This window comes from Blennius ocellaris, assembly GCF_963422515.1.
Source record: "Blennius ocellaris genome assembly, chromosome: 1".
NCBI lineage: Eukaryota > Metazoa > Chordata > Actinopteri > Blenniiformes > Blenniidae > Blennius > Blennius ocellaris.
This window is the reverse complement of record NC_137650.1, coordinates 37,557,266-37,584,765: the sequence shown is the minus strand read 5'-3', so window position 1 is coordinate 37,584,765 and position 27,500 is coordinate 37,557,266. Positions and strand designations below refer to the sequence as shown.

The window sequence follows — 27,500 nt, the reverse complement described above, 5'->3', positions numbered from 1 at the left end:
ACGGACGCTCCTGGTAAAGACTATGTACGGACGCTCCTGGTAAAGACTATGTATGTACGGACACTCCTGGTAAAGACTATGTACGGACGCTCCTGGTAAAGACTATGTATGTACGGACGCTCCTGGTAAAGACTATGTATGTACGGACGCTCCTGGTAAAGACTATGTACGGACGCTCCTGGTAAAGACTATGTATGTACGTACGCTCCTGGTAAAGACTATGTATGTACGGACGCTCCTGGTAAAGACTATGTATGTACGGACGCTCCTGGTAAAGACTATGTATGTACGGACGCTCCTGGTAAAGACTATGTACGTACGTATGCTCCTGGTAAAGACTATGTACGGACGCTCCTGGTACAGACTATGTACGTACGCTCCTGGTAAAGACTATGTACGGACGCTCCTGGTAAAGACTATGTATGTACGGACGCTCCTGGTAAAGACTATGTATGTACGGACGCTCCTGGTAAAGACTATGTACGTACGCTCCTGGTAAAGACTATGTACGTACGTATGCTCCTGGTAAAGACTATGTACGTACGTATGCTCCTGGTACAGACTATGTACGGACGCTCCTGGTACAGACTATGTACGTACGCTCCTGGTAAAGACTATGTATGTACGCTCCTGGTACAGACTATGTATGTACGGACGCTCCTGGTAAAGACTATGTACGTACAGACGCTCCTGGTAAAGACTATGTATGTACGGACGCTCCTGGTAAAGACTATGTATGTACGGACGCTCCTGGTACAGACTATGTATGTACGGACGCTCCTGGTAAAGACTATGTACGGACGCTCCTGGTAAAGACTATGTACGTACGCTCCTGGTAAAGACTATGTACGGACGCTCCTGGTAAAGACTATGTATGTACGGACGCTCCTGGTAAAGACTATGTATGTATGGACGCTCCTGGTAAAGACTATGTATGTACGGACGCTCCTGGTAAAGACTATGTATGTACGGACGCTCCTGGTAAAGACTATGTATGTACGGACGCTCCTGGTAAAGACTATGTACGGACGCTCCTGGTAAAGACTATGTACGGACGCTCCTGGTAAAGACTATGTATGTACGGACGCTCCTGGTAAAGACTATGTACGGACGCTCCTGGTAAAGACTATGTATGTACGGACGCTCCTGGTAAAGACTTTGTACGGACGCTCCTGGTAAAGACTATGTACGGACGCTCCTGGTAAAGACTATGTATGTACGGACGCTCCTGGTAAAGACTATGTACGGACGCTCCTGGTACAGACTATGTATGTACGGACGCTCCTGGTAAAGACTATGTATGTACAGACGCTCCTGGTAAAGACTATGTACGGACGCTCCTGGTAAAGACTATGTACGGACGCTCCTGGTAAAGACTATGTATGTACGGACGCTCCTGGTAAAGACTATGTATGTACGGACGCTCCTGGTAAAGACTATGTACGGACGCTCCTGGTAAAGACTATGTATGTACGGACGCTCCTGGTAAAGACTATGTACGGACGCTCCTGGTAAAGACTATGTACGGACGCTCCTGGTAAAGACTATGTACGGACGCTCCTATAATGGTAAGGCTTCAATGTTTCTTTTAATGTATTTCCACACGGGGCGGCGCCAGATGGTCTGAATCCTCCACGATTGTTTGCAGAATGTTTCCTCCTCTCTGCTCCTCTAGGAGGTGCTGACCTCTCTGTTCCTCTCTGCTCCTGCAGGAGGTGCTGACCTCTCTGCTCCTCTCTGCTCCTGCAGGAGGTGCTGACCTCTGTGCTCCTCTCTGCTCCTCCAGGAGGTTTCTGACCTCTCTGCTCCTCTCTGCTCCTCCAGGAGGTGCTGACCTCTCTGGTCCTCCAGGAGGTGCTGACCTCTCTGCTCCTCTCTGCTCCTGCAGGAGGTGCTGACCTCTCTGCTCCTCCAGGAGGTTTCTGACCTCTCTGCTCCTCTAGGAGGTGCTGACCTCTCTGCTCCTCTCTGCTCCTGCAGGAGGTGCTGACCTCTGTGCTCCTCTCTGCTCCTCCAGGAGGTTTCTGACCTCTCTGCTCCTCTAGGAGGTGCTGACCTCTCTGCTCCTCTCTGGTCCTCCAGGAGGTGCTGACCTCTCTGCTCCTCTCTGCTCCTGCAGGAGGTGCTGACCTCTCTGGTCCTCCCTGCTCCTCCAGGAGGTGCTGACCTCTCTGGTCCTCCCTGCTCCTCCAGGAGGTGCTGACCCTCTGCTCCTCTCTGCTCCTCCAGGAGGTGCTGACCTCTCTGCTCCTCTCTGGTCCTCCAGGAGGTGCTGACCTCTCTGCTCCTCTCTGCTCCTCCAGGAGGTGCTGACCTCTCTGCTCCTCTCTGGTCCTCTAGGAGGTGCTGACCTCTCTGCTCCTCTCTGCTCCTCCAGGAGGTGCTGACCTCTCTGTTCCTCTCTGCTCCTGCAGGAGGTTTCTGACCTCTCTGCTCCTCCGGGAGGTGCTGACCTCTCTGCTCCTCCAGGAGGTTTCTGACCTCTCTGCTCCTCTAGGAGGTGCTGACCTCTCTGGTCCTCCAGGAGGTGCTGACCTCTCTGCTCCTCTCTGCTCCTGCAGGAGGTGCTGACCTCTCTGGTCCTCCCTGCTCCTCCAGGAGGTGCTGACCCTCTGCTCCTCTCTGCTCCTCCAGGAGGTGCTGACCTCTCTGCTCCTCTCTGCTCCTCCAGGAGGTGCTGACCTCTCTGCTCCTCTCTGGTCCTCTAGGAGGTGCTGACCTCTCTGCTCCTCTCTGGTCCTCTAGGAGGTGCTGACCTCCCTGCTCCTCCAGGAGGTGCTGACCCTCTGCTCCTCTCTGCTCCTCCAGGAGGTGCTGACCTCTCTGCTTCTCTCTGCTCCTCCAGGAGGTGCTGACCTCTCTGCTCCTCCCTGCTCCTCCAGGAGGTGCTGACCCTCTGCTCCTCCTCAGGGTGTGACTCTGGCTTTGGGAGGGCCACGGCCCAGCGTCTGGACTCTCTGGGGTTCCAGGTCTTTGCCACGGTCCTGGACCTGGAGGGAGAAGGAGCCCAGGAGTTGAGGAGGTGCTGCTCCTCGCTGCTCACGCTGCTGCAGGTCGACATCACGCAACCGCAGGAGGTGCAGGAGGCGCTGCTCCTCACTGAGGCCAAGCTGGGCCTCCGAGGTGAGCCAGAACCCTGACCTGACCCTGACCCCGACCCTGACCTGACCCCGACCCAGACCCAGACCCAGACCCTGACCTGACCCCGACCCAGACCCAGACCCAGACCCCGACCCTGACCTGACCCTGATCCCGACCCTGATCCTTGACCTGACCCTGACCCTGATCCTGACCCTGATCCTTGACCTGACCCTGACCCTGACCCTGACCCTGATCCCGACCCCGACCCTGACCCAGACCCTGACCCTGACCCTGACCCTGACCCTGACCCCGACCCTGATCCTTGACCTGACCCTGACCCTGATCCTGATCCTGACCCTGATCCTTGACCTGATCCTGACCCTGATCCTTGACCTGATCCTGACCCTGATCCTTGACCTGATCCTGACCCTGATCCTTGACCTGACCCTGACCCTGATCCTGATCCTGACCCTGATCCTTGACCTGACCCTGACCCTGATCCCGACCCAGACCTTGGCCATGACCCTGATCCTGAATGGAGCTATAATTGACAAAGAATGTTGTGTACCTGTAGTATTGTTTTGTGTACCTGTAGTATTGTTTTGTGTACCTGTAGTATTGTTTTGTGTACCTGTAGTATTGTTTTGTGTACCTGTGGTATTGTTTTGTGTACCTGTAGTATTGTTTTGTGTACCTGTGGTATTGTTTTGTGTACCTGTAGTATTGTTTTGTGTACCTGTAGTATTGTTTTGTGTACCTGTGGTATTGTTTTGTGTACCTGTAGTATTGTTTTGTGTACCTGTAGTATTGTTTTGTGTACCTGTGGTATTGTTTTGTGTACCTGTAGTATTGTCTTCACTCCACAATACAACACCACAACTAGTGGAACCAATCAGAGCTGCGCAGTGGGCGGGGCCAGGGGCGGGGCCACGGGCGGGGTTAGGGGCGGGGCTTTAAGCTTCAGCACCACGGAGAGCAACTCTGTCATTTAGTCCATCAAACGGACCTGAAGTATCAGAACCAGGAGCAGAACAGAACCAGGAGCCGAACAGAACCAGGAGCAGAACAGAACCAGGAGCAGAACAGAACCAGGAGCAGAACAGAACCAGGAGGTTCCTGGTGAGAAAACCAGAGATAGTCGGAGTTCAGCACCACGGACAGAGACACGTCTTCTGACCGCCTCTTGAACTATCTAACCTTTACCACTATATGAAGTACTACAGGCCTACTCACCACTATATGAAGTACTGCAGGCCTACTCACCACTATATGAAGTACTGCAGGCCTACTCACCACTATATGAAGTACTGCAGGCCTACTCACCACTATATGAAGTACTGCAGGCCTACTCACCACTATATGAAGTACTGCAGGCCTACACACCACTATATGAAGTACTGCAGGCCTACTCACCACTATATGAAGTACTACAGGCCTACTCACCACTATATGAAGTACTGCAGGCCTACACACCACTATATGAAGTACTGCAGGTCTACTCACCACTATATGAAGTACTGCAGGCCTACACACCACTATATGAAGTACTGCAGGCCTACACACCACTATATGAAGTACTGCAGGCCTACTCACCACTATATGAAGTACTGCAGACCTACAAACCACTATATGAAGTACTGCAGGCCTACTCACCACTATATGAAGTACTGCAGGTCTACACACCACTATATGAAGTACTGCAGACCTACTCACCACTATATGAAGTACTGCAGGCCTACTCACCACTATATGAAGTACTGCAGGTCTACACACCACTATCTGAAGTACTGCAGACCTACTCACCACTATATGAAGTACTGCAGGCCTACTCACCACTATATGAAGTACTGCAGGCCTACACACCACTATATGAAGTACTGCAGGTCTACTCACCACTATATGAAGTACTGCAGGCCTACACACCACTATATGAAGTACTGCAGGCCTACACACCACTATATGAAGTACTGCAGGCCTACTCACCACTATATGAAGTACTGCAGACCTACAAACCACTATATGAAGTACTGCAGGCCTACTCACCACTATATGAAGTACTGCAGGTCTACACACCACTATATGAAGTACTGCAGGCCTACACACCACTATATGAAGTACTGCAGGCCTACTCACCACTATATGAAGTACTGCAGACCTACACACCACTATATGAAGTACTGCAGGCCTACTCAACACTATATGAAGTACTGCAGGCCTACACACCACTATATGAAGTACTGCAGGTCTACTCACCACTATATGAAGTACTGCAGGCCTACACACCACTATATGAAGTACTGCAGGTCTACACACCACTATATGAAGTACTGCAGGCCTACTCAACACTATATGAAGTACTGCAGGCCTACACACCACTATATGAAGTACTGCAGGTCTACTCACCACTATATGAAGTACTGCAGGCCTACACACCACTATATGAAGTACTGCAGGTCTACACACCACTATATGAAGTACTACAGACCTAATCACCACTATATGAAGTACTGCAGGCCTACACACCACTATATTGAAGTATTGCAGGTCTACTCACCACTATATGAAGTACTGCAGGCCTACTCACCACTATATGAAGTACTGCAGGCCTACTCACCACTATATGAAGTACTACAGGCCTACTCACCACTATATGAAGTACTGCAGACCTACTCACCACTATATGAAGTACTGCAGGCCTACTCACCACTATATGAAGTACTGCAGGCATACTCACCACTGTATGAAGTACTGCAGGCCTACACACCACTATATGAAGTACTGCAGACCTACTCACCACTATATGAAGTACTCACCACTATATGAAGTACTCACCCCTGTATAAAGTACTACACGCCTGAATAATGCTGAATAAAATGAATTGTACAGGCCCACAACTACAAATTCAGTTTTACAAGTACACAAACATTTTTCACCAACAATACCTCCGTACTCCTGATCCTGACTGTATGTGTGTGTGTGTGTGTGTGTGTGTGTGTGTGTGTGTGTGTGTGTGTGTGTGTGTGTGTGTGTGTGTGCAGGCCTGTGGGGCCTGGTGAACAATGCAGGAGTGTGTGTGAACCTCGGGGATGTAGAACTTTCCCTGATGAAGAACTTCCGCGGCTGCATGGAGGTCAACTTCTTCGGGACGCTGAGCGTCACCAGGAGCTTCCTGCCGCTGCTGCGGCGCCGCAGGGGGCGGCTCGTCAACATCTCCAGCCCCGCAGGTCACACACGCACACGCACACGCACACGCACTCACACTCACACTCACGCTCACACACGCACTCACACGCACACACACTCACACGCACACACACACTCACACTCACCCTCACACACACACTCACACACTCACACTCTCACACTCTCACACACTCACACACTCACACTCTCACTCTCACGCTCACGCTCACGCTCACGCTCACACTCACGCTCACGCTCACGCTCACGCTCACTCTCACTCTCACACTCACACTCACACTCACTCTCACTCTCACGCTCACGCTCACACTCACACTCACTCTCACACTCACGCTCACGCTCACTCTCACTCTCACGCTCACGCTCACGCTCACTCTCACTCTCACGCTCACACTCACACTCACTCTCACACTCACGCTCACGCTCACTCTCACTCTCACGCTCACGCTCACGCTCACTCTCACTCTCACACTCACGCTCACTCTCACTCTCACACTCACGCTCACGCTCACTCTCACACTCACACTCACACTCACTCTCACTCTCACACTCACGCTCACTCTCACACTCACGCTCACGCTCACTCTCACTCTCACGCTCACTCTCACACTCACACTCACACTCACTCTCACTCTCACACTCACGCTCACTCTCACACTCACGCTCACGCTCACTCTCACTCTCACGCTCACTCTCACACTCACACTCACGCTCACGCTCACTCTCACTCTCACGCTCACGCTCACTCTCCCTCTCACACGCACTCTCACGCTCACGCTCACGCTCACACGCACTCTCACGCTCACGCTCACGCTCACACTCACACTCACACGCACTCTCACACGCACTGTCACGCTCACGCTCACGCTCACTCTCACTCTCACACTCACACTCACACGCACTCTCACGCTCACGCTCACACTCACACTCACACGCACTCTCACACTCACACGCACTCTCACGCTCATGCTCACGCTCACGCTCACTCTCACTCTCACACTCACACGCACGCTCACTCTCACTCTCACTCTCACTATCACTCTCACACTCACACTCACACGCACTCTCACGCTCACGCTCACACTCACACTCACACGCACTCACGCTCACACTCACGCTCACACACGCACTCACACGCACACACACACTCACACGCACACTCACACTCACACACACACACACACACTCACACACTCACACACTCACACTCACACACTCACACTCTCACACACTCACACTCACACTCACACTCTCACACACTCACACTCACACTCACACTCTCTCACACTCACACTCACACTCACACACTCACACTCTCACACACTCACACACTCACACACTCACTCTCACACTCACACACTCACACTCTCACACACTCACGCTCACACACTCACACTCACACTCACACTCTCTCACACTCACACTCACACTCACACACTCACACTCTCACACTCACACTCACACTCTCACACACTCACACTCACACTCACACTCTCTCACACTCACACTCACACTCACACACTCACACTCTCACACACTCACACACTCACACTCTCACACTCACACACTCATACTCTCACACACTCACACTCACACTCACACACTCACACTCACACTCACACTCACTCACACACTCACACTCTCACACACTCACACTCTCACACACTCACACTCTCACACTCACACTCACACTCACACTCACACACTCACACACTCACACTCTCACACACTCACACACTCTCACACACACACACACACACACACTCACACTCTCACACACTCACACTCACACTCACACTCACACTCACACTCACACACTCTCACACTCACACACTCACACACTCACACTCACACACACACACACTCACACACTCACACTCTCACACACTCACACTCACACTCACACACACACACACACACTCACACTCTCACACACTCACACTCACACTCACACTCACACACTCACACACTCACACACTCACACTCACACACTCACACTCACACACACACACACACACTCACACTCTCACACACTCACACTCACACTCACACTCACACACTCACACACTCACACACTCACACTCACACACGTCAGGAGCAATTCCTTCCATAAACACGACTCAGTGGGAGAAGAGGAGTTTATATGGAATCTAGATGTTACCTGGCCACTGTGAGGTCACTGTGATGTCACTGTGATGTCACTGCTGCAGGCGACCAGCCCTTCCCCTGCCTGGCAGCGTACGGCGCGTCCAAAGCGGCTCTCAACCTGCTGACGGAGACCCTGAGACACGAGCTGGAGCCGTGGGGGGTCCGAGTGTCCACCGTGCTGCCGTCCTCCTACAGGACAGGTAACGCCCCCGCCCCCTGACCCCCTGACCCCCTGACCCTCTGACGCGCTGCTGCCGGTCTCCATGGTAACGCTGCGGCGCCGCCCACAGGCCACTGCAGCGACCGCGAGCACTGGGAGCGGCAGCACAAGGAGCTGCTGCAGGCGCTGCCGCCGGCGCTGCTGGAGGACTACGGCGAGGACTACGTGACGGAGACCAAGGACCTGTTCCACAGCTACGTGACCCGGGCCAACCCCGACCTCAGCCCCGTGGTGGACGCCATCGTGGACGCCCTGCTGGCGCCGCGGCCCCGGGCACGCTACTACGCCGGCCCCGGCGTGGGCCTCATGTACTTCGTCCACAGCTACTGTCCACTGCAGCTCAGCAGGCTCTTCCTCAAGAGGCTGTTCATGAGGAAGACTCTGGAGCCGCGAGCGCTGCGGGCGCCATCCCGCTCCAACCTGGACCTGGAGCTGGACCTGGACCTGGACCTGGACCTGGACCTGCAACACCACAACTACAACAACAACAACAACAACAACAACAACAACAACAACAACAACAACATCCAGAAGCTGCAATAGCTCTGTGTTTCACTGCCCTTCAACCTGAACTCCAGCAGGGGGCGGGGCCCGGGGGCGGGACCAGGGGCGGGACCAGGGGGCGGGGCCAGGGGCGGGACCAGGGGGCAGGACCAGGGAGCAGGGCTGGAGGGCAACGTGCTGCAGGACTCCAGCAGGGGGCGGGGCTGGAGAGCAGGGTGCTGCAGAGCTCCAGCAGGGGGAGGGGCCAGGGGGCGGGGCCAGGGAGCAGGGCTGGAGAGCAGGGTGCTGCAGGACTCCAGCAGGGGGCGGGACCAGGGGGCGGAGTGCTCCAGGACTCCAACAGGGGGCGGGGCCAGAGAGCAGGGTGCTCCAGGACTCCAGCAGGGGGCGGGGCCAGGGGGCGGAGTGCTCCAGGACTCCAACAGGGGGCGGGGCCAGAGAGCAGGGTGCTCCAGGACTCCAGCAGGGGGCGGGGCCAGGGGGCGGGACCAGGGAGCAGGGCCGGAGAGCACAGTGCTCCAGGACTCCAGCAGGGGGCGGGGTCAGGGGGCGGGGCTGGAGAGCAGGGCTCCTCAAGACTTCAGGGCAGGTGGGTCCAGGGGCGGGGCTGGAGAGCAGGAGACTCCAGGACTTCCGAGGGGGCGGGGCTTACGGGCAGTGGGTTTTAAACAAAACACAGCCCAAGTGACAAGTAATCAGATTACTGTCCTGAAGCAAGGCCCACTGCCCAAGTAACAAGTAATCAGATTACTGTCGGGAAACAAGGCCCACAGCCCCAGTGAGGAGTAATGGGATTACTCTCCATTGATCTTGGCTGCTGCATGTGTCCTGTGACCTCTAACCTTCATCTCTTCAATGTAAATGTTCTTTCTATGTGAAATAAACCCATGTTTGAATTTCACAATATATAGAATAGAATAGAATTCACTCATGTTTATTTTATTTTTTGAAATCTATGGAAGTGAAACATGTCGGAGAGTAAAACTGCTTTTCTTTCAAGTCATATTAAACCCTGATTAGCCTACAAAATAAATGTAGATTCAACTACAGAATTAACCCAGATTAAAGGACCCATATTGTCAATATTTCATGTTTCACAGTCCATCTCTGCTCATGTGGATAATAATCTGGGTGATACAGTAGAAACACTCACAACTTTTTGATTGAGCTGACGTCACCTCTCATGATAGTGGTTCTCAGCTCCTCCACCTCCTCCAGCCCACAGCCGCCTCCTCCACCCCCTGGGTGACGTAGCCAGCAGCTCAGCTGGTAGTTGTAGTAATGTACTGACACATCTCGGCCCTCCTTAGTCTTTTATTGTGGGAATAGCAGCAGGTTTCAAGAGGAGCTTCTGAGGAAGTCCAGTTTCAAAGTACCGTAGTTCTGGAAGCTTCTTTGGTGAAGAGTCGCTCACAAACAAACATTGTTTGTGGAAAAGAACAACAAGTCCAGCCACATTGGCCGACAGGCGGAGACAGGCGGAGACAGGCGGAGACAGGCGGAGACAGGCGGAGACAGGTGGAGACAGGTGGAGACAGGTGGAGACAGGCGGAGACAGGCGGAGACAGGTGGAGACAGGCGGAGACAGGTGGAGACAGGCGGAAGCACCTGGCAGTAAAAGCTCTGCTGCCACTGGCTCACTGCGAGCAGATGGTTCAGTTCAGGGTTTGGCCACCAGAGGGCGATGTGGCCGCTGCTCTCAAAGGGAAGCCTGCTTAAAGCCTCAAAGAAGATTTACCTTCAATCACCATTTATTAAATCTGCTGCCATTACTTCCATTAAAGAGCAAAACAATAATCCTGATGACACACACACACACACACACACACACACACACACACACACACACACACACACACACACACACACACACACACACACACACACACACACACACACACACACACACACACACACAGGATTGCCGTTAAGCAGCAAAGACAGAGAAGGTTCATGAGTACATGAAACACAACAAGGAGAATCACAGAGGAAACTGAGAGGACGAGAAGTAGAGGAGGAGTAGAGAGGAGGAAGAAGGAGGTGAAGAGATGAACTTGGAAAACATGGATAACAGAGGGAGGAGAGGAACCAACGGCTCGTTCAAACGTTCATCTATAAAACGCAGCGCTTCTTCTGGATCACAGAAGGTAAAACATAACCCTCATTCACTCTTCATTCACTGTGTATTGACTCCAAACTCACTCCACATTCACTCTGTATTGACTCTAAACTCACTCTGTATTCACTCTAAACTCACTCTTCATTCACTCTGTATTGACTCTAAACTCACTCTTCATTCACTCTGTATTGACTCTAAACTCACTCTGTATTCACTCTAAACTCACTCTTCATTCACTCTGTATTGACTCTAAACTCACTCTTATTTCACTCTGTATTTACTCTAAACTCACCCTTCATTCACTGTGTATTGACTCTAAACTCACTCTTCATTCACTCTGTATTGACTCTAAACTCACTCTTATTTCACTCTGTATTGACTCTGAACTCACTCTTCATTCACTCTGTATTGACTCTAAACTCACTCTTATTTCACTCTGAACTCACTCTGTATTTACTCTAAACTCACTCTTCATTCACTATGTATTGACTCTAAACTCACTCTTCATTCACTGTGTATTGACTCTAAACTCACTCTTCATTCACTGTGTATTGACTCTAAACTCACTCTTCATTCACTGTGTATTGACTCTAAACTCACTCTTCATTCACTGTGTATTGACTCTAAACTCACTCTTCATTCACTATGTATTGACTCTAAACTCACTCTTCATTCACTGTGTATTGACTCTAAACTCACTCTTCATTCACTGTGTATTGACTCTAAACTCACTCTTCATTCACTCTGTATTGACTCTAAACTCACTCTTATTTCACTCTGAACTCACTCTGTATTTACTCTAAACTCACTCTTCATTCACTATGTATTGACTCTAAACTCACTCTTCATTCACTGTGTATTGACTCTAAACTCACTCTTCATTCACTGTGTATTGACTCTAAACTCACTCTTCATTCACTGTGTATTGACTCTAAACTCACTCTTCATTCACTGTGTATTGACTCTAAACTCACTCTTCATTCACTATGTATTGACTCTAAACTCACTCTTCATTCACTGTGTATTGACTCTAAACTCACTCTTCATTCACTGTGTATTGACTCTAAACTCACTCTTCATTCACTATGTATTGACTCTAAACTCACTCTTCATTCACTGTGTATTGACTCTAAACTCACTCTTCATTCACTATGTATTGACTCTAAACTCACTGTGTATTGACTCTAAACTCACACTTCATGCACTGTGTATTGACTCTAAACTCACTCTTATTTCACTCTGTATTGACTCTAAACTCACTCTTCATTAACTCTGTATTGACTCTAAACTCACTCTTCATTCACTCTGTATTGACTATAAACTCACTCTTCATTCGCTCTGTATTGACTCTAAACTCACTCTTCATCCGCTCGGCATTGACTCTAAACTCACTCTTCATTCACTGTGTATTGACTCTAAACTCACCCTTCATTCACTATGTATTGACTCTAAACTCACTCTTCATTCACTGTGTATTGACTCTAAACTCACTCTTCATTCACTCTGCATTGACTCTAAACTCACTCTGTATTGACTCTAAAGTCATTCTACATCCATTTTATCCAGAATGACAGGACATAAAAAGACGTAGAGATGAGAAGATGAGATGGAGACGGGAAGATTGTAACATGGTGAAGGGGTGTGGATGAAAATATGAGATGAGAAGATGAAAAGATGAGACGATTATTAGATGAGAAGATGAGTAGATGAGATGATGTGGAGATGGGGAGGTGAGATGAGAAGATGATGGGGAGATGAGAAACTGGTAAGATCAGTAGATGAGAAAATGAGAAGTCAATGAGATGAGCGGATGGGGAGATGAGAAGATGAGTTGGAGTGAGGAAGAGATGAGATGATGGAGAGATGAGAAGATGAGAAGAGATGGTACCATGATGAGGGTTCAGACAGTCGACAGGTTTGATGAAGATGGAAATCGTTTCTGTTCATGAGAAGAACAATAAGCCCTCATGTGATGTTATGATGTTATCCACTAATCCTCATCATGCAGAGTACACACACACACACACACACACACACACACACACACACACACACACACACACACACACACACACACACACACACACACACACACACACACACACACACAGGGTAATAGCAGGGACTAAGAGGATTACATCTACAGGGAAAAGGAAAACGGTTCCTTTGATTAGCAGGATCTGATCTGCCTGTAATTTAAATGAGTTCTATCAAGATCCTCCATGTTCCTCAGTCTCTATGTTCCTCAGTCTCCATGTTCCTCAGTCTCTATGTTCCTCAGTCTCTATGTTCCTCAGTCTCCATGTTCCTCAGTCTTCATGTTCCTCAGTCTCTATGTTCCTCAGTCTCCATGTTCCTCAGTCTTCATGTTCCTCAGTCTCTATGTTCCTCAGTCTTCATGTTCCTCAGTCTTCATGTTCCTCAGTCTCCATGTTCCTCAGTCTCCATGTTCCTCAGTCTCTATGTTCCTCAGTCTCCATGTTCCTCAGTCTCTATGTTCCTCAGTCTTCATGTTCCTCAGTCTCCATGTTCCTCAGTCTCTATGTTCCTCAGTCTCCATGTTCCTCAGTCTCCATGTTCCTCAGTCTCTATGTTCCTCAGTCTTCATGTTCCACGCCCTACCTCTCTGAGCTGCTCCACCCCTCCACCCCTGGCTCTGCCCTACCTCTCTGAGCTGCTCCACCCCTCCACCCCTGGTTCCGCCCTACCTCTCTGAACTGCTCCACCCCTCCACCCCTGGCTCCGCCCTACCTCTCTGAACTGCTCCACCCCTCCACCCCTGGTTCCGCCCTACCTCTCTGAGCTGCTCCACCCCTCCACCCCTGGCTCTGCCCTACCTCTCTGAGCTGCTCCACCCCTCCACCCCTGGTTCCGCCCTACCTCTCTGAACTGCTCCACCCCTCCACCCCTGGTTCCGCCCTACCTCTCTGAGCTGCTCCACCCCTCCACCCCTGGTTCCGCCCTACCTCTCTGAGCTGCTCCACCCCTCCACCCCTGGTTCCGCCCTACCTCTCTGAACTGCTCCACCCCTCCACCCCTGGTTCCGCCCTACCTCTCTGAGCTGCTCCACCCCTCCACCCCTGGCTCCGCTCTACCTCTCTGAACTGCTCCACCCCTCCACCCCTGGTTCCGCCCTACCTCTCTGAGCTGCTCCACCCCTCCACCCCTGGTTCCGCCCTACCTCTCTGAGCTGCTCCACCCCTCCACCCCTGGCTCTGCCCTACCTCTCTGAGCTGCTCCACCCCTCCACCCCTGGTTCCGCCCTACCTCTCTGAACTGCTCCACCCCTCCACCCCTGGCTCCGCCCTACCTCTCTGAACTGCTCCACCCCTCCACCCCTGGCTCCGCCCTACCTCTCTGAACTGCTCCACCCCTCCACCCCTGGCTCCGCCCTACCTCTCTGAGCTGCTCCACCCCTCCACCCCTGGCTCCGCCCTACCTCTCTGAGCTGCTCCACCCCTCCACCCCTGGTTCCGCCCTACCTCTCTGAACTGCTCCACCCCTCCACCCCTGGCTCCGCCCTACCTCTCTGAGCTGCTCCACCCCTCCACCCCTGGTTCCGCCCTACCTCTCTGAACTGCTCCACCCCTCCACCCCTGGCTCCGCCCTACCTCTCTGAGCTGCTCCACCCCTCCACCCCTGGTTCCGCCCTACCTCTCTGAACTGCTCCACCGCTCCACCCCTGGCTCCGCCCTACCTCTCTGAGCTGCTCCACCCCTCCACCCCTGGTTCCGCCCTACCTCTCTGAGCTGCTCCACCCCTCCACCCCTGGTTCCGCCCTACCTCTCTGAACTGCTCCACCCCTCCACCCCTGGCTCCGACCTACCTCTGTGAACTGCTCCACCCCTCCACCCCTGGTTCCGCCCTACCTCTCTGAACTGCTCCACCCCTCCACCCCTGGTTCCGCCCTACCTCTCTGAACTGCTCCACCCCTCCACCCCTGGCTCCGCCCTACCTCTCTGAGCTGCTCCACCCCTCCACCCCTGGTTCCGCCCTACCTCTCTGAACTGCTCCACCCCTCCACCCCTGGCTCCGCCCTACCTCTCTGAGCTGCTCCACCCCTCCACCCCTGGTTCCGCCCTACCTCTCTGAACTGCTCCACCCCTCCACCCCTGGCTCCGCCCTACCTCTGTGAACTGCTCCACCCCTCCACCCCTTGCTCCACCCTACCTCTCTGAACTGCTCCACCCCTCCACCCCTGGTTCCGCCCTACCTCTCTGAACTGCTCCACCCCTCCACCCCTGGCTCCGCCCTACCTCTCTGAACTGCTCCACCCCTCCACCCCTGGTTCCGCCCTACCTCTCTGAGCTGCTCCACCCCTCCACCCCTGGTTCCGCCCTACCTCTCTGAGCTGCTCCACCCCTCCACCCCTGGTTCCGCCCTACCTCTCTGAGCTGCTCCACCCCTCCACCCCTGGTTCCGCCCTACCTCTCTGAACTGCTCCACCCCTCCACCCCTGGTTCCGCCCTACCTCTCTGAGCTGCTCCACCCCTCCACCCCTGGCTCCGCTCTACCTCTCTGAACTGCTCCACCCCTCCACCCCTGGTTCCGCCCTACCTCTCTGAGCTGCTCCACCCCTCCACCCCTGGTTCCGCCCTACCTCTCTGAGCTGCTCCACCCCTCCACCCCTGGTTCCGCCCTACCTCTCTGAACTGCTCCACCCCTCCACCCCTGGTTCCGCCCTACCTCTCTGAACTGCTCCACCCCTCCACCCCTGGCTCCGCCCTACCTCTCTGAACTGCTCCACCCCTCCACCCCTGGCTCCGCCCTACCTCTCTGAACTGCTCCACCCCTCCACCCCTGGTTCCGCCCTACCTCTCTGAACTGCTCCACCCCTCCACCCCTGGCTCCGCCCTACCTCTCTGAACTGCTCCACCCCTCCACCCCTGGCTCCGCCCTACCTCTCTGAGCTGCTCCACCCCTCCACCCCCACTCGGTGCCTCTGCTCAGCTGATCAGCTTCTTCTGGAGGAGCCAAACGTAAACTCAGAGGGGGGCGGGGTTTGTTCTATTGTGGGCGGAGCTTGTTCTATTGTGTAATGACTCACTTTCCACCTTCAAAATAATCTTAAGACACTTTTTTATTCCTTTGCTTTTAACCATGTTTGCGACGGCGCTGCTTTTTATTGTTTTTATCTGATCATTTCTTTTTTCTGTTCATTGCTGTTTTTATTTAGTTTTTTACGTGAAGCACTTTGGCTTCAGCGGTTTGAAACAGAGAACAGAGAACAGAGAACAGAGAACAGAGAACAGAGAACAGAGAACAGAGAACAGAGAACAGAGAACAGAGAACAGAGAACAGTGACTCCATGTTCTCGGTGGTTTCTGGTGTTTCAGGTTCATCAAGCTTGGATTGAAAGAACTTTCCAGAAGAGAGAATGTGTTCAGATGATTCCCAGCAAAGACCCCAACAGGTAGAACACACCTCTCCACCCTTCAGTCCTGCTGCACCTCTCAGTCCTGCTCCACCTCCTAGTCCTGCTCCACCTCTCAGTCCTGCTCCACCCCTCAGTCCTGCTCCACCCCTCAACCCTACTCCACCCCTCAGTCCTGCTCCACCGCCTAGTCCTGCTCCACCCTTCAGTCCTGCTCCACCCCTCAACCCTGCTCCATCTCCTAGTCCTGCTCCACCCTTCAGTCCTGCTCCACCCCTCAACCCTGCTCCATCTCCTAGTCCTGCTCCACCTCCTAGTCCTGCTCCACCCTTCAGTCCTGCTCCACCCCTCAACCCTGCTCCACCTCCTAGTCCTGCTCCACCCTTCAGTCCTGCTCCACCCCTCAACCCTGCTCCATCTCCTAGTCCTGCTCCACCTCCTAGTCCTGCTCCACCCTTCAGTCCTGCTCCACCTCCTAGTCCTGCTCCACCTCTCAGTCCTGCTCCACCCCTCAGTCCTGCTCCACCTCTCAACCCTGCTCCACCCCTCAGTCCTGCTCCACCTCCTAGTCCTGCTCCACCCCTCAGTCCTGCTCCACCTCCTAGTCCTGCTCCACCCCTCAACCTTGCTCCACCCCTCAATCCTGCTCCACCTCAATTTAATTTAGCTCTGAACAGCAGCACCCTTCTCACTGTAGTTGTTGTTGTTGTTGTTTAGGTGTAGTTGTGGTCAGCTGGTGACTCAGCACTCCACCGTCCCTCCGGGACCCAAAGAGGACCGGGCCCCCCTGGTCCAACTGGAGGTCCAGGCCTCAGAGAGGTGGAGTCCCCTCAAACACACCCAGGCTTCTCCCACTGATGCCTATGGAGTCCTGGAGTTCCAGGGTGGAGGACACATCAACAAGGCCATGGTACATGGCCATGGGGGGTGGTGTTGGGCGAAGGGGGTTGGGTGGTTATGTGGGGTGGAGGTGGTGTTGGTTTATTTTAGGGGAAGGGATGTTGGGTGGTTCTGGGGTTTGGAGCGGTGGAGGTGTTGGGTGGAGGTATTGGGTGGTTCTGGGGTGTGGAGGGGTGGAGGTGTTGGGTGGAGGTGTTGGGTGGTTCTGGGGTTTGGAGGGGTGGAGGTGTTGGGTGATTCTGGGGTGTGGAGGGGTGGAGGTGTTGGGTGGTTCTGGGGTGTGGAGGGGTGGAGGTGTTGGGTGGAGGTGTTGGGTGGTTCTGGGGTTCTGTTGGGTGGAGGCGGCGGAGGTCTTCAGGTCCTGACTCGGGTCCTTCCGGTTCCAGTACATCAGGGTGGCCCAGGACTCCAGACCGGACTCCCTGCTGCACCTGATGGTCCAGGACTGGCAGCTGGACCTGCCCACCCTGCTGATCTCGGTCCATGGAGGTCTGCAGGACTTCCAGCTGCCCCCCAAACTCAAGCAGGTCTTTGGTAAAGGTCTGATCAAAGCCGCCGTCACCACCGGGGCCTGGATCTTCACCGGAGGCGTCAGTACAGGTACCAAGTCCCAGACCAGGTCCCACCGGAGTTAGTACAGGTACTAGGACCCCGACCAGGTCCCACCGGAGTTAGTACAGGTACTAGGACCCCGACCAGGTCCCACCGGAGTTAGTACAGGTACTAGGACCCCGACCAGGTCCCACCGGAGTTAGTACAGGTACTAGGACCCAGACCAGTTCCCACTGGTGTTAGTACAGGTACCAAGTCCCAGACCAGGTCCCACCGGAGTTAGTACAGGTACTAGGACCCAGACCAGGTCCCACTGGTGTTAGTACAGGTACCAAGTCCCAGACCAGGTCCAACCGGAGTTAGTACAGGTACTAGGACCCCGACCAGGTCCCACCGGAGTTAGTACAGGTACTAGGACCCAGACCAGTTCCCACTGGTGTTAGTACAGGTACTAGGACCCCGACCAGGTCCCACCGTAGTTAGTACAGGTACTAGGACCCAGACCAGTTCCCACTGGTGTTGGTACAGGTACCAAGTCCCAGACCAGGTCCCACCGGAGTTAGTACAGGTACTAGGACCCAGACCAGTTCCCACCGGAGTTAGTACAGGTACTAGGACCCAGACCAGGTCCCACTGGTGTTAGTACAGGTACCAAGTCCCAGACCAGGTCCCACTGGAGTTAGTACAGGTACTAGGACCCAGACCAGGTCCCACTGGAGTTAGTACAGGTACCAGGTACCAAGAGGTCCACCGTTCCACCATGAGGATCATGAGGTCAGAGTAGTGTTCCATGAGGATCATGAGGATCATGAGGATCCTGGTCCTCCACTGATGCCTGAGGCAGCAAATCGTTTCTCCAAGGTGAGATTCTACTGGAGGGTCCTGGTTGACCAGGTCCTGGTCTGGTTGTTGCAGGTCTTGGTCATCCAGGTCCTGGTTGACCAGGTCCTGGTCTGGTTGTTGCAGGTCTTGGTCATCCAGGTCCTGGTTGACCAGGTCCTGGTCTGGTTGTTCAGATTCAGATTCAGATTCAGAAAACTTGATTGGTCCCAAAGAGCGAATCCTTTGTAGCCAATGTTAAAGCAGAACTTTGCACAAACACTCAGTGTGTCTCTTCCAACAGAACGGACAATCATTGAGTTTAAGAGGACCGTCACAATACGGTCTATGTTCATTACAATCATTGAGTTTAAGAGGACCGTCACAATACGGTCTATGTTCATTACAATCATTGAGTTTAAGAGGACCGTCACAATACGGTCTATGTTCATTACAATCATTGAGTTTAAGAGGACCGTCACAATACGGTCTATGTTCATTACAATCATTGAGTTTAAGAGGACCGTTACAATACGGTCTATGTTCATTACAATCATTGAGTTTAAGAGGACCGTCACAATACGGTCTATGTTCATTACAATCATTGAGTTTAAGAGGACCGTCACAATACGGTCTATGTTCATTACAATCATTGAGTTTAAGAGGACCGTCACAATACGGTCTATGTTCATTACAATCATTGAGTTTAAGAGGACCGTCACAATACGGTCTATGTTCATTACAATCATTGAGTTTAAGAGGACCGTCACAATACGGTCTATGTTCATTACAATCATTGAGTTTAAGAGGACCGTCACAATACGGTCTATGTTCTTTACAATCATTGAGTTTAAGAGGACCGTCACAATACGGTCTATGTTCTTTACAATCATTGAGTTTAAGAGGACCGTCACAATACGGTCTATGTTCATTACAATCATTGAGTTTAAGAGGACCGTCACAATACGGTCTATGTTCATTACAATCATTGAGTTTAAGAGGACCGTCACAATACGGTCTATGTTCATTACAATCATTGAGTTTAAGAGGACCGTCACAATACGGTCTATGTTCTTTACAATCATTGAGTTTAAGAGGACCGTTACAATACAGTCTATGTTCATTACAATCATTGAGTTTAAGAGGACCGTCACAATACGGTCTATGTTCATTACAATCATTGAGTTTAAGAGGACCGTCACAATACGGTCTATGTTCATTACAATCATTGAGTTTAAGAGGACCGTCACAATACGGTCTATGTTCATTACAATCATTGAGTTTAAGAGGACCGTCACAATACGGTCTATGTTCATAACAATCATTGAGTTTAAGAGGACCGTCACAATACGGTCTATGTTCATTACAATCATTGAGTTTAAGAGGACCGTCACAATACGGTCTATGTTAATTAAACACACTCCCTTCATAATTTAACAGTGCAGTGACAGAGGGGACAAAAGAGTTGGAAAAACCATTTGTTTTCCGAAAGGGTTCATAAAAACGGCGTCCGGAAGGCATGAGTGAAAACTCTGAGGACAGAGGACGGAGGGGCTGACCTTCTCTAGAGCCCTCTCCTTCCATAGGGACCCTATGGAAACTCTGAGGACAGAGGACGGAGGGGCTGACCTTCTCTAGAGCCCTCTCCTTCCATAGGGACCCTATGGAAACTCTGAGGACAGAGGACGGTGGGGCCGACCTTCTCTAGAGCCCTCTCCTTCCATAGGGACCCTATGGAAACTCTGAGGACAGAGGACGGTGGGGCCGACCTTCTCTAGAGCCCTCTCCTTCCATAGGGACCCTATGGAAACTCTGAGGACAGAGGACGGAGGGGCTGACCTTCTCTAGAGCCCTCTCCTTCCATAGGGACCCTATGGAAACTCTGAGGACAGAGGACGGTGGGGCCGACCTTCTCTAGAGCCCTCTCCTTCCATAGGGACCCTATGGAAACTCTGAGGACAGAGGACGGTGGGGCCGACCTTCTCTAGAGCCCTCTCCTTCCATAGGGACCCTATGGAAACTCTGAGGACAGAGGACGGAGGGGCTGACCTTCTCTAGAGCCCTCTCCTTCCATAGGGACCCTATGGAAACTCTGAGGACAGAGGACGGTGGGGCTGACCTTCTCTAGAGCCCTCTCCTTCCATAGGGACCCTATGGAAACTCTGAGGACAGAGGACGGTGGGGCTGACCTTCTCTAGAGCCCTCTCCTTCCATAGGGACCCTATGGAAACTCTGAGGACAGAGGACGGAGGGGCTGACCTTCTCTAGAGCCCTCTCCTTCCATAGGGACCCTATGGAAACTCTGAGGACAGAGGACGGAGGGGCTGACCTTCTCTAGAGCCCTCTCCTTCCATAGGGACCCTATGGAAACTCTGAGGACAGAGGACGGAGGGGCTGACCTTCTCTAGAGCCCTCTCCTTCCATAGGGACCCTATGGAAACTCTGAGGACAGAGGACGGAGGGGCTGACCTTCTCTAGAGCCCTCTCCTTCCATAGGGACTCGAGGTCTTTTTGTTTAACGCCAATGATCTTGGAGCAGATTTTGACGATGTTTTGCAGTCTATTTTTATCTTTCATAGACAAACAGTTGAACCAGCAAACAAATGAAAAAGTTAAGAGACTCTCTATGAAACAGCAGTAAAAGTTGCAGAGAATGCTTTCATTTACATTCAAAGAGTTCAGTTTCCTTAAAAGATAGATTCTCTGCTGACCACGTTTAAAAATAGAGTCTGTGTTTGCTTCGAACCGCAACTTGTTGTCAATCCAAGAACCAAGGTATTTGTACTTTTCCACCACTTCCCCATGAATGTCACTGCTACCACAAGGGGGCGCTGTGGTGCGTCTAAAGTCAAGGACCATGTCCTTGGTTTTGGAGACGTTTAGATCCAAGTAGTTGCTGTCACACCATTGGACAAACTCGGTCAACGCAGGACCGTGGTTCTTTTCAGATCCCAAAAGTAAGGACACCAAGACTGTATCGTCTGAAAACTTGACCAGGAACCGGTTTTTCTGAGTGACCCTACAACTGTCCGTATACAGTATGAACAAGAGGGGGGACAGGACACACCCCTGAGGAGATCCGGTGTTTGAGCTTGACGCTGGGGACATCTGACCATTCACGAGCACTCGCTGGGTCCTGTCCGTGAGGACACTCGCTGGGTCCTGTCCGTGAGGACACTCGCTGGGTCCTGTCCGTGAGGACACTCGCTGGGTCCTGTCCGTGAGGACACTCGCTGGGTTCTGTCCGTGAGGACACTCGCTGGGTTCTGTCCGTGAGGACACTCGCTGGGTCCTGTCCGTGAGGACACTCGCTGGGTCCTGTCCGTGAGGACACTCGCTGGGTCCTGTCCGTGAGGACACTCGCTGGGTCCTGTCCGTGAGGACACTCGCTGGGTCCTGTCCGTGAGGACACTCGCTGGGTCCTGTCCGTGAGGACACTCGCTGGGTTCTGTCCGTGAGGACACTCGCTGGGTCCTGTCCTTGAGGACACTCGCTGGGTTCTGTCCGTGAGGACACTCGCTGGGTTCTGTCCGTGAGGACACTCGCTGGGTCCTGTCCGTGAGGACACTCGCTGGGTCCTGTCCGTGAGGACACTCGCTGGGTCCTGTCCGTGAGGACACTCGCTGGGTCCTGTCCGTGAGGACACTCGCTGGGTTCTGTCCGTGAGGACACTCGCTGGGTCCTGTCCGTGAGGACACTCGCTGGGTCCTGTCCGTGAGGACATTTAAAACCAATAAAAGAAGCTGGTCAGGCAAATTAAAAACAGTGGCCAGTCTTTCAATCAGGATGTGGGGCTGCATCTTATTGAAGGCAGAAGAAAAATCCGCAGGTCCGTTGCAGGTCTTGGTCATCCAGGTCCTGGTTGACCAGGTCCTGGTCTGGTTGTTGCAGGGGTGATCCGTCATGTTGGAGACGCCCTGAAGGACCACAGCTCCAAGTCCAGAGGAAGAGTCTGTGCTGTTGGTTTTGCCCCCTGGGGGATCGTCCAGAACCGGGAGGACCTCATTGGACGAGATGTGAGGAACCAGGGACCAGACTGACCAGAGACCCGACTGACTAGACTGAACCAGACTGACCAGAGACTGAACCAAAGTCTGAATCAGACAGAACTCGAGACCCCTACTGAGTGAGGTCTTGGTGTTATAGGTGACCCGGTCCTACCAGACCATGTCCAACCCCCTCAGTAAGCTGGCGGTCCTGAACGGAAGCCACTCCCACTTCTTCCTGTGTGACAACGGAACCGCCGGCAAGTACGGCGCTGAGGTCCGCCTACGCCGGACTCTGGAGAAACACATCGCCCTGCAGAAGATCAACACACGTGAGTCCAGAACCCCACACAGAACTGGGCCAGAACTGGGCCCGAACCCGGGCCACAATGAGACGCCGGGGCCCAGGAATGAATGAATGGGTTAGGGTTTTATTGGGTTGTTCTGTGTTGTTGTCGGAGAACTCGTGGCTGACAGGGACTTTTCTATTCTAAATAAATGGAAGATCGACAGCCCAACAGTGCGTGGTTCTTGAAGACAAGACAAGACAAAGACATATGGTCTTTTGTCTTGTCTTGTCTTCTCGTCGTCTTCATTGACTCTATACCGAGAAACTAGAGTCAGAACCTGGATAAACCTCTAAAAATGACCAACTTGGATGAAATCTTCTCCCCAACCATTGAAATAAGTAGTGATCATTGGTTAGCAAGCTCAGAGAAGTGATACCATCTTCCTCCACAAGGGGGATTGTAAACCTAAGAAGGGAAGCCTACCCTGGCTGGACCAAAATTATAGAAACTTACAAAAAATAAGGGCCTTAATGCTCAAAAATGATTTAAAAATGGGCTTGTCTACTGACCAAGACCAATGTACATACGTTGGTAATACAGTTAACAACACCAATGTACATACGTTGGTAATACAGTTAACAACACCAATGTACATACGTTGGTAATACAGTTAACAAGACCAATGCACATACGTTGGTAATACAGTTAACAAGACCAATGTACATACGTTGGTAATACAGTTAACAAGACCAATGTACATACGTTGGTAATACAGTTAACAAGACCAATGTACATACGTTGGTCATACAGTTAACAAGACCAATGTACATACGTTGGTAATACAGTTAACAAGACCAATGTACATACGTTGGTCATACAGTTAACAAGACCAATGTACATACGTTGGTAATACAGTTAACAAGACCAATGTACATACGTTGGTAATACAGTTAACAAGACCAATGCACATACGTTGGTAATACAGTTAACAAGACCAATGTACATACGTTGGTAATACAGTTAACAAGACCAATGTACATACGTTGGTAATACAGTTAACAAGACCAATGTACATACGTTGGTCATACAGTTAACAAGACCAATGTACATACGTTGGTAATACAGTTAACAAGACCAATGTACATACGTTGGTAATACAGTTAACAAGACCAATGTACATACGTTGGTAATACAGTTAACAAGACCAATGTACATACGTTGGTAATACAGTTAACAAGACCAATGCACATACGTTGGTAATACAGTTAACAAGACCAATGTACATACGTTGGTAATACAGTTAACAAGACCAATGTACATACGTTGGTAATACAGTTAACAACACCAATGTACATACGTTGGTAATACAGTTAACAAGACCAATGTACATACGTTGGTCATACAGTTAACAAGACCAATGTACATACGTTGGTAATACAGTTAACAACACCAATGTACATACGTTGGTAATACAGTTAACAAGACCAATGTACATACGTTGGTAATACAGTTAACAAGACCAATGTACATACGTTGGTCATACAGTAAACAAGACCAATGTACATACGTTGGTAATACAGTTAACAAGACCAATGTACATACGTTGGTAATACAGTTAACAAGACCAATGTACATACGTTGGTAATACAGTTAACAACACCAATGTACATACGTTGGTAATACAGTTAACAAGACCAATGTACATACGTTGGTCATACAGTTAACAAGACCAATGTACATACGTTGGTCATACAGTTAACAAGACCAATGTACATACGTTGGTAATACAGTAAACAAGACCAATGTACATACGTTGGTAATACAGTTAACAAGACCAATGTACATACGTTGGTAATACAGTTAACAAGACCAATGTACATACGTTGGTCATACAGTAAACAAGACCAATGTACATACGTTGGTAATACAGTTAACAAGACCAATGTACATACGTTGGTAATACAGTTAACAAGACCAATGTACATACGTTGGTAATACAGTTAACAAGACCAATGTACATACGTTGGTAATACAGTTAACAAGACCAATGTACATATGTTGGTAATACAGTTAACAACACCAATGTACATACGTTGGTAATACAGTTAACAAGACCAATGTACATATGTTGGTAATACAGTTAACAACACCAATGTACATACGTTGGTAATACAGTTAACAAGACCAATGTACATACGTTGGTAATACAGTTAACAAAGAACAAAGTAAATGACTTTGTTAACACAGTAGAAAGTGCAAAAGCTAACAGAAAAAACCTGGCAAATTTGAAATCAACTCCTTGGTAAAGGTTTGAAATCTGAGACGGGACCTCAAGATAGATGAACTGGCTGCACTGGTGAAGACCTCCAGGAAGACCTCATATCTCATTATCACCACCTCCAGCTAACGTGGAGGCAGCCTGTGGCACCAGCCGCTCCACGGTGGCAGGTCTACACCTGAACCCCCTGAGGCCGTTCTCTAATACCAGGGGGTTCAGGTCTACACCTGAACCCCCTGGGGCCGTTCTCTAATACCAGGGGACTGTACTCAGGTAAATCTGGACCTGACCCTCCCAGTCCACCCAGTATGTGGCCCATAGGAGGCAAGACCTGCCTCCAGCGCCGCCATCTTGAAGAGGTCTCCTGCTCGTGCCTCCAGCGCCGCCATCTTGGAGAGGTCTCCTGCTCGTGCCTCCAGCGCCGCCATCTTGGAGAGGTCTCCTGCTCGTGCCTCCAGCGCCGCCATCTTGAAGAGGTCTCCTGCTCGTGCCTCCAGCGCCGCCATCTTGGAGAGGTCTCCTGCTCGTGCCTCCAGCGCCGCCATCTTGGAGAGGTCTCCTGCTCGTGCCTCCAGCGCCGCCATCTTGGAGAGGTCTCCTGCTCGTGCCTCCAGCGCCGCCATCTTGGAGAGGTCTCCTGCTCGTGCCTCCAGCGCCACCATCTTGGAGAGGTCTCCTGCTCGTGCCTCCAGCGCCGCCATCTTGGAGAGGTCTCCTGCTCGTGCCTCCAGCGCCGCCATCTTGGAGAGGTCTCCTGCTCGTGCCTCCAGCGCCGCCATCTTGGAGAGGTCTCCTGCTCGTGCCTCCAGCGCCGCCATCTTGAAGAGGTCTCCTGCTCGTGCCTCCAGCGCCACCATCTTGGAGAGGTCTCCTGCTCGTGCCTCCAGCGCCGCCATCTTGGAGAGGTCTCCTGCTCGTGCCTCCAGCGCCGCCATCTTGGAGAGGTCTCCTGCTCGTGCCTCCAGCGCCGCCATCTTGGAGAGGTCTCCTGCTCGTGCCTCCAGCGCCGCCATCTTGGAGAGGTCTCCTGCTCGTGCCTCCAGCGCCGCCATCTTGGAGAGGTCTCCTGCTCGTGCCAAACATAAAGATCCCAGGCTAGAAAATCCACAAAAACACCCGTAGCTCACTTGCTAGTCCATGTAGCAACACAAGTAATACCTCACTTTAAAGCTGAGGAAAAGCTCTGTCCCCTGGAAGACTTTACCCCCTCCCAATAATTTTTCCATGACCGTCAGCACTCTTCTTCAGAGACCCAGACTCATCAGAGGAAGAGGCAGAGAAAGGGGGATTGTGGCAGGTTGTCCAGTAAAGTGGACAACCTCACAACAGAAGTGACCCGGATGAAGGCTCTGGTCCAGAACCTTCCGGAGTCAGGCCGCAGTATGGCCCCCCCCTCGGGGGCCAGGAGAGGAAACACATGACCAAGATGTGACGTCTGTGGCTGCTTCTGAAGGGTGGGGAAGAGGGGTGATGTGTGGGGGGGTGTGGTGACGTGTGAAGGGGTGTGGTGACGTGTGGGGGGGTGTGGTGACGTGTGGGGGGGTGTGGTGATGTGTGGGGGGGGTGTGGTGACGTGTGAAGGGGTGTGGTGACGTGTGGGGGGGTGTGGTGACGTGTGGGGGGGTGTGGTGATGTGTGGGGGGGTGTGGTGACGTGTGGCGGGGTGTGGTGACGTGTGGGGGGGTGTGGTGACGTGTGAAGGGGTGTGGTGACGTGTGAAGGGGTGTAGTGACGTGTGGGGGGGTGTGGTGACGTGTGAAGGGGTGTGGTGACGTGTAGGGGGGTGTGGTGACGTGTGAAGGGGTGTGGTGACGTGTAGGGGGGTGTGGTGACGTGTGAAGGGGTGTGGTGACGTGTGGGGGGGTGTGGTGACGTGTGAAGGGGTGTGGTGACGTGTGGGGGGGTGTGGTGACGTGTGAAGGGGTGTGGTGACGTGTGAAGGGGTGTAGTGACGTGTGGGGGGGTGTGGTGACGTGTGAAGGGGTGTGGTGACGTGTAGGGGGGTGTGGTGACGTGTGAAGGGGTGTG

At 52.1% G+C, this 27,500-nt stretch overlaps 2 protein-coding genes across 2 annotated transcripts in view; both read left to right on the top strand.

Moving 5' to 3' along the window:
• hsd11b2 (hydroxysteroid (11-beta) dehydrogenase 2) overlaps positions 1–10,873 on the top strand; it is a gene marked incomplete at both ends in the record, with an annotated part of 12,528 nt that extends 1,655 nt beyond the window's left edge. The window contains 6 exons of the mRNA XM_080498546.1: positions 2,911–3,123; positions 6,120–6,305; positions 8,493–8,630; positions 8,721–9,114; positions 9,232–9,743; positions 10,623–10,873. Coding sequence (XP_080354672.1) covers positions 2,911–3,123; positions 6,120–6,305; positions 8,493–8,630; positions 8,721–9,114; positions 9,232–9,743; positions 10,623–10,873 — 1,694 coding nt within the window. The remainder of the gene's footprint in view (positions 1–2,910; positions 3,124–6,119; positions 6,306–8,492; positions 8,631–8,720; positions 9,115–9,231; positions 9,744–10,622) is intronic.
• Positions 10,874–11,217: 344 nt separating this feature from the next.
• Positions 11,218–27,500, top strand: part of trpm7 (transient receptor potential cation channel, subfamily M, member 7) — a gene marked incomplete at its 5' end in the record, with an annotated part of 49,166 nt that continues 32,883 nt past the window's right edge. The window contains 6 exons of the mRNA XM_080498535.1: positions 11,218–11,301; positions 16,610–16,686; positions 17,365–17,557; positions 17,934–18,147; positions 22,810–22,934; positions 23,065–23,236. Of these exons, the coding sequence (XP_080354661.1) occupies positions 11,218–11,301; positions 16,610–16,686; positions 17,365–17,557; positions 17,934–18,147; positions 22,810–22,934; positions 23,065–23,236 (865 nt within the window). The remainder of the gene's footprint in view (positions 11,302–16,609; positions 16,687–17,364; positions 17,558–17,933; positions 18,148–22,809; positions 22,935–23,064; positions 23,237–27,500) is intronic.